The 20,960-nt window shown below is 40.9% G+C and overlaps 2 protein-coding genes and 1 non-coding gene across 6 annotated transcripts; 2 read left to right on the top strand and 1 right to left on the bottom strand.

Annotated features, from left to right (window-relative positions):
- Positions 1 to 2,040: 2,040 nt before the first annotated feature.
- ces3 (carboxylesterase 3) lies at positions 2,041 to 11,271 on the bottom strand. The gene is made up of 13 exons (XM_088938621.1): positions 10,917 to 11,271; positions 10,633 to 10,822; positions 8,125 to 8,263; positions 7,669 to 7,802; positions 7,265 to 7,418; positions 6,523 to 6,627; positions 6,029 to 6,130; positions 5,000 to 5,137; positions 4,476 to 4,556; positions 4,037 to 4,184; positions 3,140 to 3,289; positions 2,469 to 2,541; positions 2,041 to 2,371 (listed from the first exon to the last, which is right to left on the bottom strand). The coding sequence occupies exons 1-13, from the start codon at positions 10,984 to 10,986 to the stop codon at positions 2,185 to 2,187; spliced, it is 1,671 nt and encodes a 556-aa protein (XP_088794747.1). The 5' UTR covers positions 10,987 to 11,271; the 3' UTR covers positions 2,041 to 2,184.
- A 2,649-nt stretch (positions 11,272 to 13,920) lies between these two features.
- On the top strand, positions 13,921 to 20,495 carry pdcd2l (programmed cell death 2-like). Of its 4 annotated transcripts, none has more exons than XM_088938619.1 (7): positions 13,921 to 13,993; positions 15,603 to 15,766; positions 17,265 to 17,346; positions 17,675 to 18,030; positions 18,852 to 18,965; positions 19,633 to 19,787; positions 20,333 to 20,495. In XM_088938619.1, exons 1-7 carry the CDS (start codon positions 13,970 to 13,972, stop codon positions 20,461 to 20,463), a joined length of 1,026 nt encoding a protein of 341 aa, XP_088794745.1. In that variant the 5' UTR covers positions 13,921 to 13,969; the 3' UTR covers positions 20,464 to 20,495. The 4 variants fall into 4 exon arrangements, with proteins under 4 accessions (XP_088794745.1, XP_088794744.1, XP_088794743.1 ...); XM_088938618.1 differs by lacking the exon at positions 13,921 to 13,993 and adding an exon at positions 14,395 to 14,520 and having other exon boundaries at positions 17,678 to 18,030; XM_088938617.1 differs by lacking the exon at positions 13,921 to 13,993 and adding an exon at positions 14,404 to 14,520.
- On the top strand, positions 15,212 to 15,284 carry trnar-acg (transfer RNA arginine (anticodon ACG)). The gene has a single exon. It is a non-coding gene; the product is annotated as a tRNA-Arg (tRNA).
- Positions 20,496 to 20,960: the final 465 nt, after the last annotated feature.

Raw genomic sequence — 20,960 nt, 5'->3', positions numbered from 1 at the left:
CACGGGCTGCTTAGTTGAGACGAAGGTGGGGACATCCCGAGGAATTGTCCGAGCGCAAGATGCGTCTTACTGCCTGCGCTATGGCATGAAGTGAATTCTGGAAGCTGATGCGCAACTGATTGTGCTGATTTAGTGTTGCAAGGAAATCAACGATCTGTTCCAATAAAAGCGTAAATCTATGCTCTTATAGTCTGTAAGTAAAACACCACTCGGGAAATAATTTGGGGGAATCCACCATAGCCTGAGAACTCTCTGGCCGATTTAAGTAAATGCTTTATATATATATAGGAACAAGTAATAGGTTTATTCCATGCTGAAAAAAAGAAGAAAGAGAACACAATGTTTCGGCCGTGGAGCCTTCTTCAGGTTCTTCAGGCTCCACGGCCGAAACGTTGTGTTCTTTCTTTTTTTTTCAGCTTGGTATAAACCTATTACTTGTTCCTTTGCAGCCTACGCATGCTGACGCAGCTACCCACCTGAACTTATATATATTGTAACGCAACGGGGGCTCAGGCGGGCGCCCTTGCCGCATCAGGTCGGCCCAAAGTATAGGTGGCTCGAACCCGGGACTTCCGCGTCTCTCTGCAGCGACCTAGCCCCGTGAGCTAAAGAGATCTCTGCAGCGACCTAGCCCCGTGAGCTAAAGAGAGATCTCTCCACAGCCCAGTAGCTGTGGTCCTGCTATCACAGGGAAGGGCGGTGACGTCACCTGCTCTGGTACGCCGGCTCTTACACAGTACCTGTCGGCCGTAAGCGTTACAATATATAGATGCATTTAAATAAGTTTCTTCGAGCCCTGTGAACAACAAATAATAAGTAATAAGAGTAGTAGCTGTTTTAAGGGGTGTAATTTAAAACAAAGGCGTTGGATTTAAAATCTGAACCCAGAGGAACAAAATGTATTTAAGTATAAAAATAATCCCTACACTCATATAGTGTGTTCCTGGACTGCACTCAAAGCTCTTTACAGGTAACGGGGATCCCCTCCGCCACCACCAGTGTGGAGCCCCACCTGGATGATGCGACTGCAGCCAGGGTGGGCATTACGACCCACACAGACCGCAGGATGAGCGCTCCCTTCTGGTCCCACAAAAAGCGTTTCTAACAGATATAAAAAAAGGATCAGTTGCTCATAGATTTGATCAAACCCCCCGTTTTAAATGACGCCATATTTACAGACCTTTGAGAATGCTTTGCCTTTATTACAGTACTTCTGCTCAACAGGCACGGTCAAATTTCTTCATAACATTCCATCCACTTTCCTACCGCTTTATCCAATTCAGGGTCGCGGGTCCCAGCATTCTCAAAATCAATCTATTGATCAGATGTGTGTTACAATTGGATTAAAGGCTCGTCTTGCTCGGCGCCAGTCTGTGATACACAGTTTGTCCACAAGAGGGTCACTTCAAATTTAGAAATGGTTGGATCTAACCCTAAAAAGAGGTACAGTACGTTATGCTAAGGGGCAAAAACATGTATTAGTAAAATCTGCTCTCCAGTTACTATACTCACTGTTAACCTCTCAGTTGATTTAAAAAGAGCTAACGTGAGACAGAATTGTCAGTTCTGTTTGGGCAACATTCAAAACGTTGAAGAAGCCATCATGTTGTCATTTTATGTTTAGTGTGTAGCTGTGAACTAAGCTACAGAAAATTGTTTTGAGGAGTTTATGTTTTCCTGGAAAAGTGATAACGGAATAGATCTTTATTCAACTATAATTTAAACCTAACAACTAAAATCACATTACAACCAGTTAAACACTAGGCTTAAGGTAAACCGGGCCATTAAAATGACACTGAAGAGAGCATCTCAATTATTTACAGTAAATCATAGTTTATTTTACATTTTGCTATGCTTGTTCCCCAGCTCATCAGTGTCTGTAGTTTTTCAGTTATGAGTCACTCTGGGATGATATGTAAAAGTATGGGTTGTGGCAAAAACTTCAGTAGTGCAAAAAGACTGTGCAAAATATTGTTACTTTCAAGCTACGCTTATATTTTTCAGGGCTCAAAAACATAATATTCATTAATAAATTCCATAGTTATTAAAAGTAAAATTTATTGTTTTAAAAACTTGAGTGATGATACAATGCAGGTTGTGCTCCTTTTGGAGTTGTATTATTAATGTGTATTATTATTGTTCAATGTATGTATGGAAGTTGGAGATCTTTCCAGTTAAACCCTTCTACAGTTCCGGGTGTTCGGTGCTCTGCTCCCTCAGTGTCTTCAGTTTTGCAGGCAGGGTTTCGGTCATGAACTTCACTCTGCCCTCCTTCAGTCTCCTGGCAGTCTTCTGCTGCAGCCCAATGGCCAGGTACTCCTCATCCTCGCCGTACTGAGGCCAGGGCTCCAGGCCCTCTCCATTGGGTGACCTGCGTGAGATTGTAAACAGTTACTGCTGCTGTTCACTTTGATCAAATCTGGACAAAGTATGATGATTCTTTGCAGTTCTAACACAGAGCTTCATACCCATTACGAGCAAAGTTAGCCCAGTAAGCCATCATCGTCCTGCACAGCTTAGCTTCTTCCTCAGTCACAGTGCCTGTAGGAAAGGGATTTTATTATTTTGAACTGCTATTTACCCATTGTTTTGGCAGATGCGCTTATCTGAAGTGATTTACGCTTGGAGCCATTTATACTGGGTACTTCACTAAAGAAATCTGAGTGATTTGCCTGGCTCAAGGTTACAAGACTGTTGCCACACCTTTTATGTGGACACACAAAGTTCCAGTGAGGAGTCCAAAGCTGTAAGCACAATTCCACTGGGTTTGAGTTAGTAAGAGCATCCTGATGCTTAGACTTCTGTCACATTAATATTCCCCCAAAACTGAAAACTGTCCATTGCCTCCTGTATACACTATGTAAAATCCTGATGCTTTATAACCCATTAAAAATGATTAAAAAGACAACAGTATTTTAATATATATGTACAGTATGTATTCATATATTCACATATCTTTTTGTTAGTGTTTCATTACTTCAACAGTCCCCTATAAAATATATCCAGCACAACAGTAAAACAAAGTAAATGTGTTTTACATCAAATTCTTCTCACCTAGGGAACAGAAAACTTTACAGAGCTATGCAAGTATTTTCTCATCTACTACACTGCAGATTCTAAAATTATTAATTGTTATTACCTTTAATCTTAACTTCTCCATTCCAGAAACAGCCTCCGAAAACAAACCCAATTTCATCAGAGTGGTCTGCTTTTACAAAGCTGGGTCTTGTGTCTTTATACAAGCTGGGGCGATGCTGAAATTCATACAGGTATACAGGCACCCCAGCTTCTACAAAAGCAGGGTAAGAGGTGGATGTCAGTGTGAAAACTGTGCGAGTAGCAGCTGATTGATAAAGCAGGTGCAGTGAGGGTTTCATCTTAGCTATAAGCGAGGTAAAACAATTCACAATTGTACATTTTCCTACTATCTATGCCAGTTTTAAAAGTCCACAGAATCTTTCAATGGATGGTGGCATGGCAGGTTGTGTGTTTGTACAAAATACTTTCTCAGCCAATCATGGGATTTCACTTGTTTAGGAAGTGTAAGTGGTCATTCGACAGGTTTGGAGTAAATGCAGTGTCTAAATTAGAACAGAAAAGAGTTTTAATTATAGTTTGGGTCCATTATTTAGAACAAATATGCCACAAACAAAGTAGCCAATCAAACAAAGTCAACTGGACTCTAGAAGGAATAGCTAGCTAAAAACCATACAGACACAAGGAGAAGGAGCAAACTTCACAGGGACAGATACAAAAGGACATGGCATTCAAGGCATCGAGCCCAGTGTAAACAGTCGTTAGTGCAAGCGCTTAAAGTTTACACGATGCTTCATTTCTACATTTTGCCTTTGATTATTAGCATTTATAAACATTGCAAACGCTTTTTACACACTAAAAAAGTCAACTTATTCCCTTTTCTACTTACAGTAGAAATTGTTGCATGATGTTGAGATAACACTGTACATTGTACTTTACTGCAGCGTTAAAGGTGAGAAAACCAGCAAACATTTTAAAAAAGGCCTCTCATCAAACGTACCTTTGTGGAAATTAGCAACTCTAACAGTTGGGACAACTATGATCAGATCTCCGAGAATCTCAGTGAATGCATTTCTAATTTCCTCAGGGTCTTCGGTCTGTCCCAGATATTCATCTGCAATGAGCTCAACCATTTCTTGACCTGTAATCTAGAACAAAGTCTGAGTCACTGCTCTCCCAGTCTACGTTGGCAGCGATCACTGATACATCATTCTAAATGCAGATGTACTGGCATGCATATTTGCTCATTTGCATGGTGAGTGCAACCACTATACTTAAACCACAATCTTCTGAAAGTTGAAATAATACGTGTAAAATTTCAACAGCTGCTGTGTTCATTCAGCTGAGTGCCTGGGGCATCAGGTTTGGCACTCATGCATCTGATATTTCCTGCAGTATATGACCATAACAATGAGAGAGCATGGGTCTGTTTTATTCACCTCTGATCGGAAGATTTTCTTCAAGCTTGCCATCAGCTGCTCTTTGTCCAGGCCCTTCTCCCAGCCAGGGGGAGCCATTATCTGCATTTAACACAAGAAGTACCGTCCTACATGAAAATTGTAGCATCAACAACAATCATCATCATCGTCCGTCAGACGCGTGGAGGCTAACTTGTTAATGAATGGTAAAGAAAAAAGGAACAAGTCGTATGTTTTTATCATTGAGCCTTCATTCAAAGAATTCACCATTAAACCAATAGTAAAACACTTTAATAAACCTTACTGCCTACAACAGTCCGGTGGGTCCAGGAATGAGGTTGGGTAATGATTACGCAGTAAAGCAGCAGGACGATGTGACCTTGAAGAAATCTGCAGAGCAGCGATGTTTTGAGAATGGCAAAGTGTGGAAGCACATGAACGGAGCAGGAAGATGATGTTTCCAAGACGGCAGTTTGGGGATAGCAGGACCTAATTCTTAGCTGCAGTGCCTCTACAGCTGAGTAACCCAAGAGCTTCATACTTACGTTGGGCAACAACCAGCCTCCTTCATGATTAGTCACCCCCAGCAGGATGGGCACCTTGTGGAAGACTTTGTCTTGGAAAAGAGTCTCCACTGGATGGGGCAGAAACACTCCGTCCACTGTCCCAAGTATTACACTCTCCTTAATGGGAAAAGCACAATGGATGTGTGAAGTAAATTAGATAATTGTGATCTTGATTACTTTTGACTTTATCTCACTAGAGATCTACAGAAGATCACCTTCAAAAAAAACTTTGCTTTAGACTACACTGCCCTTGTAATGCTCATTGAGGAGCAACTGAAATTGTCAACAGTGACAAATATCTTGGTAGTACTGCAGATGAGAATGCTAACCTTTAAGGGAAAAATGATGACACATTTACGAAGAGCCAACAGCAATTGCTCTTCTTAAGGAATCTCCACTCTTTTAATGTGTATACTACAACGATGACTTTATCCTATAGAAATTTAATTGCATCTGTCCTAACATTCACTGTGGTAGCCTGGTTTGGTAACCTTAATACATGTAATATAAACAGACTGAGCAGAATTGTGAAGGTATCAGCAAAATTGGTGGACTACACCTACAGCTGTCAGACATCTATGTTAAACAATTTGTGCAGAAGGTCAGTATATTGATCACCCTTTGCACAGTGAATCTGAACATCAGTATAAACTACCTTGATTCAAATACAATAGAAATAAGATATCTTTTATTCACACAGCTATTAACTTGCTTAATTTGGACAACTTATTGTGTATTTGACATAATTTATATATCTTTCTTTCACCTCATACAAAATGCCCAGTTGTTCACAAGTTTTCAATAGTATTGAAAATCTTTCTATAGTCCAAAAGGTCACGCGAAATTATATTGCCATTTAATAAATATGTTCTATATTTGGATTGCCAGCAGTGGAGCTTCTCTGCTTTCACCAGCATGTTAAAAAATAAATTGCATAATGCTTTAGAGAAAACTCCCAGATGGAGGACCCAGGGAGTAGAAATTACGATAGGACCATAAAGCTCTTACTTCTCCAGGGGCCTTTCGAATCTCCTCTTCAGTCTTCTGCATCACACATTTGACAATTTGCTCAGAGTCACTGTCATCACAACCTAGTCCTTTTGCAAACACCTAAAGAGCAAGTATCAGACAATCTCTCAAAAGCCCGTTTGAGATGAGCAAATTGTGTAGGGTCTGAAATTGAATGAACTGAATTCTGTCAATTCTGTGGGCATACGATGGTATGGGAATGGCCCAGAATTTGAACGCTTTTGATAATGCAAAGTGTCTCACACCTGAAGTGTCTCAAAGTGTCTCACACCTGAAGTCAACAGTACTAAGTCCTTCACTTCAAGGGAATCTCCTACTAATAATTACTGTACATAGAGAAGAGTGAGTACAACATACAGCTCATTGACACCCTTCTATAAAGTAGATTTCTAACTACACAAAATGGTTAAAACCCTTCCTTTACGGACATGCAGGAAGGACTAACAAAATCGGTGAGGAGGGGTGTTCAGTACCTTCGTACCAGGAAGAGGATTCGAAGTGAAAAACATGGGTAACAGTGCCACTCCACTTTGAGGGATTGCTCTGTGAAAGAGCCCTGATGTCAAGGGAGACAAAATCTGACACACACAGAGTGTTGAAAATCGCTTGAGAAATTAGTGCATCATTAGCAGTAAACAGCAGCATTAAACCCGCAGTCTGTTTGCACAGCATTTCTCATGGTGAATCGATTTCAATTGCTATACAAGGGTTTATCTTCCACATTAGACATATAAATGTTTATCATGAATCAATAAAGGAAAAACACAGCACTGTATTTAGAAGCAGATTCAGACATTCCCTGCTCTTATATATCTAGTCAGTTTTGCGAGGATATGTCCTTTCAGATACTGTATTAATGACATTAGTAATGTTAGAATGATAAAGAATATTCTTTTACATTCCACAGTGAATAATTAAAATTCAGAATATTAATTAGCAGCAAACTAAGACATTTGTCTCCAATTTACTGCAAAACACTAATTCAATGAGATTGAACCCAAAGAAAGAAGCAAAAAATTAAAAAGGCTCAGATGTGACAGAAGTTTAAATATGTTGTTTATACTAATTTCATAATATATTAATTTATTTTTCATAATGATTTATTAGCTACACTGTGCTGGTGCTGGCACGCCCCTTTAAGCCCTATGGTTGCAATTGCAATCAATTTGAGGTTCACTCATTTTTAGTCTGTAAGAGAACAACTGAGTTACGTACAAGTGCGGAAACACTGATCCCCCCAGCAGATTCTCCAAACAGAGTAACAGACCCTGGATCTCCTCCAAAACTCTTTATATTCTCTTGAACCCATTGAAGGGCGGCGATCTGGTCTAAGAAACCCCAGTTCCCTTTGGCGTGTTCATCACCTGTGCTAAAAAGAAATAATGTCAATTATTAATGGAGTTTGTTTTTTTAAAAAAACATGAGATTTGTATGGTGTCAACTCAAAATTATATCCATTCCCATATCCAGGTCTGTCCTCTGTATTTTTGTTTCATGTCTGATGTCATTGGATAGCATGGTGGCGTGGCCTCACAGCTTGAGTACTGGTTTTGATTAAGGCCTGGGAAACCTTCTGTGTGGAGGCAGCCAAGCCAGCCTTGGGGGTTTGCTCTTCTTACCTTAAGAACCCAAGAGGTCCGAGGCGATACTGGATCACAACCACCAGCACGTCCTCGTAAGCAGCCAGCACTGAGCCGTCGTACAGGGAGGCAGCCCCAAACCTGAGGCCGCCCCCGTGAATCCAGACCATGACCTGAAGAAGAGCACAGAGCCTCAGCAGAGCAATCAGGCCCCCGTGGCCACCAGCTGCACACAAACTGCTCAGAAAAAAAAACCTTTACTCTTTGAGGCTTATTTAGAAAAACCGAAACCTGCTTTAGCAGCAATATGATTCTGGTACGTCACAGTCCATATTTTAGACAGCAAACTATATTTACACCCAAAGAAGGCTCCACAGCCAAAACATTGTGTTTTCTTTCTTCTCTTTTCAGCATGGAATAAACCTGCTACTTGTACTATATTTACTAACTTAACCCCTCCGCTAAAATATGATAAGAGATTAATTCATTGCTTACAGGTAACTTGGCCTCTGTAGAGGGCTTTGCTGGAGTGTGTATGTTGAGATACAGACAATCCTCCGAAATGCTGAGCAAAGGGAAATCTATGAAGATGTCTTTTAATCCTGTTTTCATATACTCCGGATCTTGAATACACCTATAATCACAAAAAAGTCCATTTAGTCCAGTTTAATGCTGATGTTTTGTATTTCTCATAAATTTAGTAAAAAAAAACATTTAGTCAGGTGTGAACTGTACAATATACTGATGAAGAATTTATGCTGTTAACACATAAATCAAGCTGTATTGCCTTAGTAATTTCCTAATGCCATCTTGAGGTCAAATTCATTGTTTCGGCAGTTTACATTTTGCAATAATTTGAGTTCAGAAAAAATGGTGTAAACACAGCATTGTGAATATGGGTATTATTTGTAAAAGACGTCTCAAAATGATCCACATACCTTGCATTGTTAAAGGTCAAATTTTAAAACATTTATTTAATCCAGTGCAGTGGAAAGATAATTGAAGGTTATTTTAATTATTGTTACTGATTTGAGTAGTTTAGTTTTGATTTGAATATACAAAGATTTGAACATAGTACAGGATATAGATTCTTAGAGGAACTAGGACACCGATTCAGGGAAGACTGAGCAAACCTTAAGCGACAGGCCTGCTATACAGAACATAATGCACTCTAGTTCCACGGCCTTCCAATTTAACAGCACAAAAATTAAACAGCAAACTTATTCTGGGCCTGCACATATGGCACATACTGTAAACTTAAACTTGAAAACTGGTATTTCAGCAAAGAAAACCAATGCTACTAATGCATATTTTCACCTGCTCCCTTGGCAACTTCAATAAATGATTTTGAACCGTAAAGGCTGCAAAATGAATGGGATTATGTTTGTAACAAGGGAGTGGTTACTGATAAGATAAGTACTTTAGATGATCTTAAAGTAAGTACAGGTTCACTGTTTCTAATCATCACCAAAACTGCAATTGCTGCAACTGTAGCTGCAGTCATAAAAAATTTCTCAAAAGCTCTTCCTCTTCTAGTTCTCGTCATTTACCCAGTTTAACTGTTACTATTCACCATTTTACCGTTACTTCTTACCCAGTTTCACAACTGCAGCCTATTATGCAAGAGCCCAAGAAGTGTGATTTGTTGGCAATGAAGACTGGCATTTCCTCTCTGCATGCCAAGGGCAGGGAACCTAAAATGAAGCCTCCTGTCCTAAAGACCACAGCAAAAGATTCTGTGTGTTTGTGGGCTTACACTCCACAAGCTTTCTGATGGTTTCCCTGACAGAGGGACATTGCACTGTGAGCTGCATCAGGGCACTCGTTACAGACAGATCTTTCTGCTCGGCCTCACGTGCACCTCTGCTCCATGGAGAGGGGGACCAAAAGGATGAATGTCATTGAGGCAGCTCAGAGGGAAAACCAAAGCAGCTTTAGAGAGGTGGAGAAATGGATCACCTGACTTCCATCCCACCTGACAGAATTGGAAGACTGTAAGTGTAGTCTGCACCTTCTAAGCCTACATGAAGGTGTAGAGATAAATGATCCTGTTAACTTTATCCAGAATTTCCTGATGAAATAGCTATCCTCGTACCTCTTTAGCCCACAAGTTTGACTGCATTCATTTACTGGAATTGTTTCGGCAGATATGAGTACAGCCTCATGCTGGTGTGGAGACCGTGTCAGTCCTGACAGGTGTGTTTATAGTTTATGGAACTTATCAGCTTTTTACCCTCTCTTCCTTTTTGTTTCTGCTTTCTTTGTGTGAGCTTCACCCTTTCGTGCTGTTCTACTGTTCTTTATTGCTATGGTCAGGAAACAAAAGATATGGGTTGTGTACAGCAATCTTCAGTTGCTCTTCCAATTGTCTACTGCTAGCAAAGCTTTGACACGTATAAACATCGGGGGTTTCGATCTGGGTTTCGGCATTTGTCATCTGTCTCTCTTTTAAATCATGGATGTTTGGAAATTATTTTAGCTATGAAATACAAATGGAAAGGAAGTGTCCTACCTTAGCAATCAAGGTGAATAGGGGAATAAATGGAAAATGCTCATTTTTATAGTAAAAAACAACAACTATAATATTATTTCTGAATTGCATTGTGATGTTACAACATATACACTCATGCTGAACATTTGAGTATGATTAAATGATACCTGAGGACCCTGCTATTCTCAGGGAAGGGCGGTGATGTCACCGCGCTGGTCAGCCGGCTTGCACAACCTGCAATGTCGGCCGTATGCGTTACAATATTAATACTTATTTATATTTGCGTCTTGATCCATTACGTAGGGATCGATACTAATTTCTGCCCCGTTCCCACCTGCTTAGGTTTTTACCGATTTACTTTAAACACAAAGTACTTTACCAATGAAGAAGCTAGCACAGTGCTGTACTGTATTCTACCATCTACTCGCAGGACAGCTGTAAATAAGATCTTGGCTGCAGGCACGACAAGAATGAAGGGTTTTGCTTTGGTAAAGCAATTAAAATGGTCTTACATAGAGGGCTGCTTGGTTGCATCTCTCAGTCCTTCCCATGGCTCTGGAGGCTGTGGTGCCGACAGCCTTAAAGCCCCAACAGGTGGTTTTGCAAAAGGAATCCCCAGGTATTCGTGAACAACTTTGTCCGTGCCCTTCACCCTGGAGTACGTCCCTTTCAGACTCCCGTACCGGGTGGACACGACCGGACCTGAAAACATATAAATAAAAAAATATTTTAACAGACTATTTGTCATTCCCCCTGGAAAAAAAATATATTCTCGATCACATGCACGTTCCCTTGCCTCCAGATTCAGCCGAAGACGTCCACAAAAAAGCGAAAGTCAGACAAACGCGAAACAGCGCTTTTCTCATTGTGCCTGTTGCCCTCAGCACAGTTCAATAAGGAAATAAAATAAAGACTTTGAGCACAGCAGTACGAGAGTTGGATAAGAAACTGTCGTGGAGTGTACACCCCGTATTTCGTATTCACGCTGTGAAGCTCTCACCAGCGTCTAAGCAAGCTGGTGTAAAGAGAGGGAGGGATCTGATCGGAATGGTTCTCTATACTAGTGATTCACCGTCCTGGTCCCACCTACTGTAGAGCAATCCTGCTTTCTAAAGTTTGTTCCAGCTGAAGACCTGATCACTTTGGTTTTAATCTCTGATTCTTTTATTTCTGTAGTTATGAAACTTGGCAAGACCAACAAACAGCTTTTGGGGAATCAACAGTACACATGGAAACTAGAGCTAAATGATTTGAAAAGGAGGCTCAATCTGCTCACTTCTTTGAAGCTGATACCCTGGCTTCTTTCAGAAACTACTGAATGCTATTCTCACGTAAGCAGCTACTACAAACCGAACGAGTTAGAACAATTTGCCATCTGGGCAGATTCAGAATCGGTGATTACTGAAAATGTAACATCAAAAACCTCAAGCCACTACTGCTTTAGGTGAATCTAAAAGCCTGTAAAACACATTTAGGATATCAAACATCCATCCAGCCATATTCAAGCACTTCATCCACCTGAGGAGCTGAAGGCCAGAAGCAGAACACAACTCTTTATCCCAGACACCTCTCCTCCCCGCCAGAGCAAATTCTCCGGAGCAGAATGCGAGAGCGCGCGAGCTTTAGCGGGCAGCTTTAACATTCTGAGTGCAGGGCACGCTGTTGACAAAGCAGCTGGTTCTTTGTACGGAGGACAAATCTCCACAGTGAGAGCAACCAATCAGCAGTATAAAGATGCACTGTTCACTGAAAGGGAATCTCATTAAAAGTGACAAGTAAATAAAGCTCGGCCCATTGTGCATTTCACCATTTTTTCGAGCATGCGGGTTAAGATGTATTCATTCATTCACAATATTTTCTTAAATGACAACTGGATTTTTTGAGCCACTTTGTTTCATTTTTCTTTCTCATGAGACAATTTAGCCATTTGAAAGCAGCGACGCAGAGGGAGACCTCAGCTGAAAACTTTTGAAGGAAATATCTTTGTAGTGCAAACGGCAAGACAGCAGAAATTCTTGATTCTTCCAAAGCCCATGCTGAAGGCAGGTCTGACAGATTCCTGTTTCTCCTGTTTTTGTGATACTGATGTGCAAAAGCACAATTCCTGTTGTGAAATAAAGTTTGGTTGGCTGATCTTTTCATATCGGCCTGCTTCCAAAATCGACTGTAACTGTGTGAAAGGCCATTTGAGAATGAAGCAAAATAACCACATGTAGCGATCAAAGTTCAGACATTAATCTACTGTTTCTGTGTATGAACTTTCAATCTATTATACATGAGATTCAGCAGAAATTATAAGAAAACCGGACTCTGCACTGTATCTGCAGAGACTTTCAAGGCCAGTGAAAGCGTGTTAAGATCAGGCATGTTCAAGAAGGTTATTAGTTTAAAAATAGAAGAAGGTTACAATTCACCAATGACAAAACGAGAGGACTTGGTAAACAGAGATAAAAATAATGACAAGACAGTGGCAATTTTATGGGTACAAATTTCCAAGTGGTATATCTACTGTGGTGCTTTAAAGGAAGGTCACAGAATGAAGTTTTCAGTTTATGTTTGACCAAGGAAAGGAGAGAGCTCTTTGTTACAGGGGCTGGCTCCCTTCTTGAATAAGACTGTAACATTAGATGAATGACATTCCAGAGAGTTACTATTGAAATTAATTAGTGTCAGACAACAATTTAAAGTCCTTAATGGCAGCAAAAATAAGCAGAAGTAATGAGCCCATAAAGAATCAAATCTTGTTAACAAATGGTTAAGTTACATTAAACTTTAAGATATAGAACATGACAGGTTGTGATTAATCTGTTTATTATACTGTTTGGAAAAATGAAATACATATTACATCACCAGTATATGAGCTCTCATACTGTAGTTCTCCTCCCCTTGTTTCTTGATATCATCCATTAGCTACATATTCCATATTTAAATAAACGAAGATCTGAGTGTTATTATTTTATGCTGCTATACAACTTGCATGTTATGGTTTTTGCTAGTCTCTATTATATAAGGGTCAACCCACCATTGAAACAACTATACACAAAACAAAACAAAACAAGTAGTAAAAGTTCACTTTGGTCTACAAACTGTACAACTGAACATTCTATGGTTTACTTGTGAACTGCTTCATGGGTAAAAACAAAGTTAAAATACATTGCAGGATTAACTGTGGACCGTAGGTTTCAGTATTGAAGGTACTGTCAAAATTAACTCATGGAAAATACACGAATAAAGTACCACTCAGCTCTAATGGGGGGTTCAGGGAACCTTGTGTTTCTTTAGTTTTGTAGTCTTTTACTTCTCGGTGAACATATTTCCATTTGATAGAAGAACTTTAGCGGCCTCTAGCGACAGGTAGCTGTTACTGCAGTTCCTTCATGGCGCCCCATCGAGCCAAAGGTCTGTGTTTTATTCCTGGCAGTTTTTGCCAATCAAAGCCCGTAGTGCTATCAGGAACAACAGCAACACACTGCAAGACCTTCCCATGAGCTTCAGTTTCTTTCTAAGAAGTGATGTGGACTGAGTGTCAGTTCATTTCAGTTTACAGCATGATGTATTTGACCCCTATGGAACATAATGGAAAGTACTACCCATCATTCCAATACAATGATACTCAGAATAGGATACTCCGCATTGAATTCATACCAGATTCATAGAAATCATTCGTGGTGCTGTCCACAGATATTCAGATTAATTCTCTAATTCATTTTGACTAGTAGACGGTCCCTTAAAAATACTACTGCCTCAAGAAATGTGATGTAATTTTTGCTCTTTTAAGAGTGAGATTTACAAAAACAACGAGATTTTATTCTCGTCATTCTCGATATCGATCTATTATTTTGCCATTAAATGTATGGGTTTCCTGACAGTTCTGTAAGTATTGCAGTTTAATCGTTTTTCAAATTGTTTTATTGGACTATGGGCTGCATTCTTTGTAAAACGAGGATAAAAAAAGTCAGACTTTAGTTCCAAATGCTGCAAAAAAAATGAAATGGCATATGGCACCATCAGATTACAGTAAGCACATATTCTGCTGTAGATTGGATGCTTTGCAATGTTTTTTAATTGCAGGTCGGGCAGGGATTGTTGAAAATAAGTGGAATTGTTTTTTTGTTGTTATTGTCTCTCTGTCGCGAGTATTACAAAGGGTTAGAGGTACACCCCACAGCACAGTGCACAAGTCAGTGAAAGGAAGGAGTCAAGGTCTTGAGGTAAAGAGGTCAGACTTGTTTTAAAACCAGAACGACGCGCTTGGCGATCAGTGACGGAGCTGTGTCGTGTAGGAAAGCATGGCTACTGTCCACAGGGGCGATTCGCCTCTGTTAGGATTGCGAGACGCTCCGATTGATGGAAAAACACACTCGTCCTCGTTTTTTACCAATAAAATTGGAGGTCTACCGGTAAGAAAATGCTTTATGAAAACGAATTACGCCCTGTGAAATAAATGACACATTGCCGTGTCTTCTTATTTACCGCAAACATTTTGTTGGTAGTGAGAGATACAGCTTTAATTTTTAAATGCAGAAGCCTCTCATTGCGTTCTTAGTTGAATCTGGGGTTGTTATTACTGTTCGTACAAAAATCATTTTCTTCCCCCCCCCCCTCCTTAAGGTCAGCGCACGTTTTCCCAAACTACCAGCCGGTTTGTAGGATGAGAAATGCCGGCAACCCTCCACACTCAAGCCCGCGGTTGCAAACTAGCGATTCGCCCCAGTGTTGCCGTCTTTAACAGGCATCTCATTGGATCGACAGGCTATCCACAATTCAAGTGTCGAGCACACTGGCCTGCAATTTTGCTGGCCTTGGGTGATTTTTAACTTCATATTTCCGTGAAGACACAAACCTGCAGAAGTTGGCCTCCGGTGTAGCTAGGCTACAAAATTGTCTCGTACCGTTTCCCACGTGGTTAGACGTATCAATGATATGTTGGCTGTGTGAATGTTTTGTATAACAAAGAGCACTAGGGTGTGCATTTTTTAAAAAAAAAATACATGCATGTTGTTTGAATAACAGTTAATATTTAGATTTAAGGTTGCAAACGTAAGGCGTCATGTGTATCTGTACGCCCTTAGCGGTGTGTTGTTCGTGTGCGGGCCAGTGGCGCAATGGATAACGCGTCTGACTACGGATCAGAAGATTCTAGGTTCGACTCCTGGCTGGCTCGTCTCCTTTTGCGTTTCAGCTTAGTTTACTTCACACTACCCTCACCGTGCCGACCGAAATGATAGCGATGATTCAGTGGTAAGCGGAAAGTAAACAATTTTTGAACAAATATTGAAGACGGATCAATTTTTAAATAGAAACTGTTTTCCTGGCGTGTGTATGTGTGTTGTGTGTGTGTGTGTGGGGGGGGGGTGATCAGATCTGAAGTAAATCTTCTCTGTCCTAAGGATTCATATTTTATGTATTAAGTACTGGCAAGGTTTTAGGGAACAACTAACTTCGTTAGTGTAACGGTTGCCCCCTTTTTTGTTCTTTTCAGGACGTTTTCCCTTCCTTGACAGTGCATTATCCGCGCTGCTCTGTGTGCAGCGGCGTCCTTGCTCACGTTGTGCAAGTATACTGCCCCCTGGAGGGGTCTCCCTATCACCGCACCGTAAATGTGTTCGCTTGCCCAAGTCCAGCGTGCTATGGAAACTCACTCAGGTGAAGAAAATTCGGCTTTATTCTTTTAACCCCTATTGGTTAAGTGGTGGTTGGGTTTATTTTTTAACAAGATACTCAAAACAGTATAAAAACATATATACTGTGTTTTATATGTTTTATAAGAATATATGTTTACATATAAACATATATTCTTCAGGTGTGCCTTCTTCAGGCACACCTGAAGAAGGCTCCACGGCCGAAACGTTGTGTTCTCTTTCTTCTTTTTTTCAGCATGGAATAAACCTATTACTTGTTCCTTTGCATCTTACGGTCTTTAACCTTGCCTTTTTTTTTACTTCAGTTCTGGTGCCGGATACCAACACCGGTGTCCCACCAGCTAGAGCACGTACTGTATCTTCAAAATAAAAACAGACAAAAAAAGAAAGTAATACACATCTTCACACATAAGGTGTTAGGATCAAAACTGAATAATTGAACAAAATTAATTTGGATTTAACTGGTTAAAAGCACTGTTTTGACCCAGGTGTGGCCCATAAAATCGGATAGTGATTGCAGTTGCCATAGTGACGGAGCTGCTCAAGGCCTCACTCACAAAGCCTGAAACAGGTAACACTGAGGTGCTTGTCTAGCTGCACCAGGGGTAAGAGCCAGGTAAACACAAACGATGGAAGATTGTTTCTGATGATTTACTCTGGTAAATCATTAGAATCATAATAAAGGATAAACATTCAGCCTCCAGAGCAAAGGATAATACAGAGGAAGAGGAAAGAGAGACAGGGAGACAAACAGAGGAGAAGACACAGATAAAGGAACACCATCACTCTTCTCTTCAGAAGCTTGTGTCATGAAAGAGGACCTTGTTCTGCTCAGTCTTTTGAGAATAGATTATGGCTAGTTAATCTACATAATCTCTGTTACTGTAGAGACCTTGTTGTCTTATTTTGATTTTGTATATTGTGAAATTCTCTTAGTTTGACTATTAATTCTTAGAATAGGTAGACTTTTTTCGCAGTGAATTTATGGGTATTTACGTTGTAGGAAGGAAGATTTGGTTCTGAATAGTATTTATTTATTTGGACAGAAGTTTTTATTTCTTATTTTGGTCGCCATAGGTGCATGCTGTTTTGAGATTATTGGGATAGAACTCTGTATTTCTAGGCCTGTAGGAATTATCCCTCTGGCACACATCGACTTGTATATATGTAATGTTGTGTAGCTGTTAATTATTGTTAATAATTATGACCATACAGGTTTGACTCTGATTAATTATGCTCTCACCACAGTTGTCCTGAAGAATAAAAAGAACGGTTATTTCCTGACCCAGCTATTTTGCAACAGTATCATTATTCCAAAATCTTTATTCAGAGACAATGAAGAGATGATATAAAACCTTGAACACTCCGATACTTATTATTTCAGTCGCTGTAATGACATAATCCTTTTACGTGCAGATACTTTTGAGTTACACCCTGGCTTGAAATTTGTATTAATGCTAAAATACCAAATCAGCTGTCTTCTGTTTTGGTTTTGTTTTTAGCTGGAAAGTGTTGCGCTCCCAGTGTTTGGAATCAGAAATTAAACCAGATCGAGACTACGAAGCAAAGAAGCCACCGCTTACGGTAGGTGTCGGTACACACACACACACACACACACACACACATTAACTCCTTGACCTCAGGTTTCACAGAATGGGGACTTTGGCATCGTCTTTTCATTTGAGAACGGGCATGGTTAGCAACAGATCACTTACGCCGATTTGTAAAGGAAACAAAGCTAGACCTTTGGGTTGTTCATTGTCAAATGAACAAAAACCCAAAAAGTTGCAGAGACTTGTAGCATTTGCAACCAACAAGATCAATGCCGCAGCTCCAGGACACCTTCTGCACTCGTGTCCCTGCCTCTGCTCTCGCCCTAAGGGGGGGATGTTGTTTCTAACGCTTCACCTAGGAGGTGCCCATGGCAAACAGAGACTGGTGTGAAGGAGCAGATGACTGGGGGGTGGATGAGGACCAGGGTACCGCAGGCTACTCCGCCAGCCTGCCTGCGGACGCTGCGCCAGCGCCGCCCCAGGACAGCGCCTCTGACCGCAGTGTCAGCAGCAGGCTGCAGGGCCTGAGCCTGGAGGAGGAAATGAGAGAAGGAGAGGGCCTGGTTCTCTCCGGTCCTGTACCTGCTTTCCAGCCCTACTACGTGAATGTGGTGGCGGAGGAGGAGCTCTGTGCTGAGGATGACATGGCGCACGCTCAGGAGCTGCTGAGCGAGTACGAGAAGAGGGAGGGCGTGGTGTTAGAAGACCTGTTAAGGTATGATCTGCCGGATACAGAAAGTTGAAGGTGCTTTAGACCACAGCTAGACAACATACAAATAATAGTTGGACTGTGCACTGAGCATATTAACTGTGGCGTTGTTATAATAACGATGGCTTGCATTTGTATAGTATTTCTCATCCCAAAGGCACATATAGAAGAGGACCCATTTCATCTACCACAAGTACAACATTCATCTGGGTAACATATAGCAGCCATTATGCAACAGCAACAAATAAGGTGGAGAACTGTGAGGGACACAAAGGGGGAACATTAGGCAGGACGGACTAGGCAAATGAACAGTGCAATGGGATGATCAACTAGTCAGGATTTCGGTTAAATGTTTTATCTCAAAGATGGAAACCTCCTACAGCACAGTCTGTGAACTTCGCACACTGGGACATTAGCTTGGAAGTCGAGGTCTAGAGGGAAGAACTCAAATTGCTGATATGTCAACATCATTTACAGCATCAACTTGGTTTTCCTAATGCATGAGATATCTTTTCCCCCTGCTGGCCAATCTCAGTGTTGCTCTGCTTTTGAGATCTGGCTACACAGTAATAATGTTGCTGTCTAATTGTAAGATGGGAAAAGGATCAAAGCGCTTGACCTGACCTGACATTTATAAACAATCGCTCTTCCCAAAAAGTACAGAAATAAACATAAAAGAAAAACTTCTGAACACAGATTAAAAGTCCACTGCAAATATCCATTTAAAAAGTCACATCGATTCCTTTCTCACACACTATTAACTGCAGCTGATTAAGAACAGAAGTTGAAACTGTGTTTTTCTGTGGATTTTCTTGTCGTCATTTCAGCTGTGATGCTGGAGGGGAGGTAGAAAAATACGAGAAAACTAAAGCCCGGCATGGGGACAAGGAGTTCTTCAGGTTCATGAAGATGATCTCGCTGTGTCCAGGGCAGGTGTTAAGGTAAAGAGACTTTTCTCGCATTTACACTTTTACAGACAAATGAAAAAACAACCTCAGATCAGAGAGGTTTTGGCAGTGTGGACGGCTAACTTCACTTCCTGCATCATGCACATCCACCATTATTCCATGAATCAATGCAAACATCACTTAATTTTCACTGGATGTGATGAATTCCATAATCCTGCGAAGTGCAGCAGTATGTCCAGTCACAAAACATACAAATGACTGGCAAGAAGATGTATGTGAACATTATGTATATTTCAGTATTTTCAGCTTTGGATTAGTGCACAATTTAACACTTAATTGTCAGAAGAACTATAGAGGCGTAGGGTAAAAAATTGTAGTTTTCAATAGGGCACCTTCACTTTCAGAGAATTACATTAATTTGGATTTTTTAAGCAAAAGCGCTTGCCAGTAAATGAATTACGGTAGGAAGCACTTACACCTGTGAGTCATTTTTTAAAGCTGTTTGACTGTGGACTCCCAAGATTCCAGAGCAAAGGTACTTCTCTCAGGCATCGGCCAAATAATAATTATACGGGAAGTAGTTTTCCTGGAAATATCAGGCCTGTAAAATTACAAAGCACAGGGCAGTAGGGGGTGGGGACAGAGTAATAAGGATCCTTGCCCGTTTGTCTTTATCAACCACAGCTCTCATGTTTTGCAGGTATTGTTGGAATGGGCAGCCCGCGTTCATTACCTGCCCTCCCTCCGACATGCAGAAGACGGTCCCCCCCTGCGCTCACTGCGGGAGCCCCAGAATCTTCGAGTTTCAGCTCATGCCTGCGCTGGTCAGCATGCTCCGCGGTGCCAATGAAGACGGTGGGTGTCGGATTAAGAAGGAAATCTTTATCCAAATTAGCAAGCAAGATTTCATCACGTGGGTAGAAAAGAGGCATAACATGCAAGTTTCCAATGAAAATGCAGGAGGGGTGACAGCAGCCAATTTCAGTTAGCCTTAATCTTAATCAATCCTGATGTCATTTCCTCAAGTTAAAAAAACTGGAATAATTATACCTAAGTCCCTTCTCTCATTTGCATTAGTCTTTTTGCATCCTTTTACCCAATTTCTACATTCGTAGCTGCTTCTAGGTTCACACCTCCTCTCTACATGGGGGGGCTCTTTGTCTCTCAACTAGGTGGGTAAGGCCAAATTTACTGTGACTAACACTCTGTAGTTTTTCAATACACTTAATGCTTGGGTGGTGTTATTCCTGATGAATATCAAGCAAAAGCACAGACCTCAGTGAAGAGTAGTGTAGAGAAATTACAGAATGAATTTCATAGCCAATCCTGCTATTCTCCTGTGGTCAGCCATTGCAAACACCTTCGTCTCTGAGACACTGACTCTTCTCTTGCTCCTCTAGACTGGATGGTGGAGTTTGGGATTGTGCTCATTTACACCTGCAGAGACAGCTGCTGGCCATCCAGAAACCAGACACCAGTGGAGGAGTTCCCTTTTGTACAGGCAGACCCCGATCAGAAATTGTTCAGATAGAAGTGTCAATAAAAAGAAATGAAAGTCCAAAATGTCGTGTTTTGACTTGCTTGGAAATTATCACAAAGGTCAAGTGACCTTTGCAAAGAAGGAAAGCGATTACATGCATACATAAACATTAACCTTACATTTAGCAAACAGAATTATAAAACATGCTCACGATGGGAGGCTTAATAACTGAAGCGGGAGAGTTCAAAGTTCATACGGTTGCAGTACTGTGCCACATGCCCATAGTATCTTTAAGGTGCTTTTATGTGGCTTTTTTTCTTGCCACCCTCCCATATAGGCCAGATTCGTGAAGCAGTTCTGATACTGTTACGTGCACACAATGACCAGTCTTTGCCATAAAGGCCTGTAGCTTGTTCAAAGCTACCATCAGCCTCTTGGTAGCCTCTCTGATCAGTCTCCTTCATGCTCGGTCATCCAGTTTGGAGGGATGGCCCAATCTAGGCAAGGTCTGGGTGGTGCCATTCGCCAACTTCCATCTCGAAGATCTT

This window comes from Atractosteus spatula, chromosome 21, assembly GCF_055471065.1.
Source record: "Atractosteus spatula isolate fAtrSpa1 chromosome 21, fAtrSpa1.hap1, whole genome shotgun sequence".
NCBI lineage: Eukaryota > Metazoa > Chordata > Actinopteri > Semionotiformes > Lepisosteidae > Atractosteus > Atractosteus spatula.
This window is presented reverse-complemented; position numbering and strand designations above follow the sequence as displayed.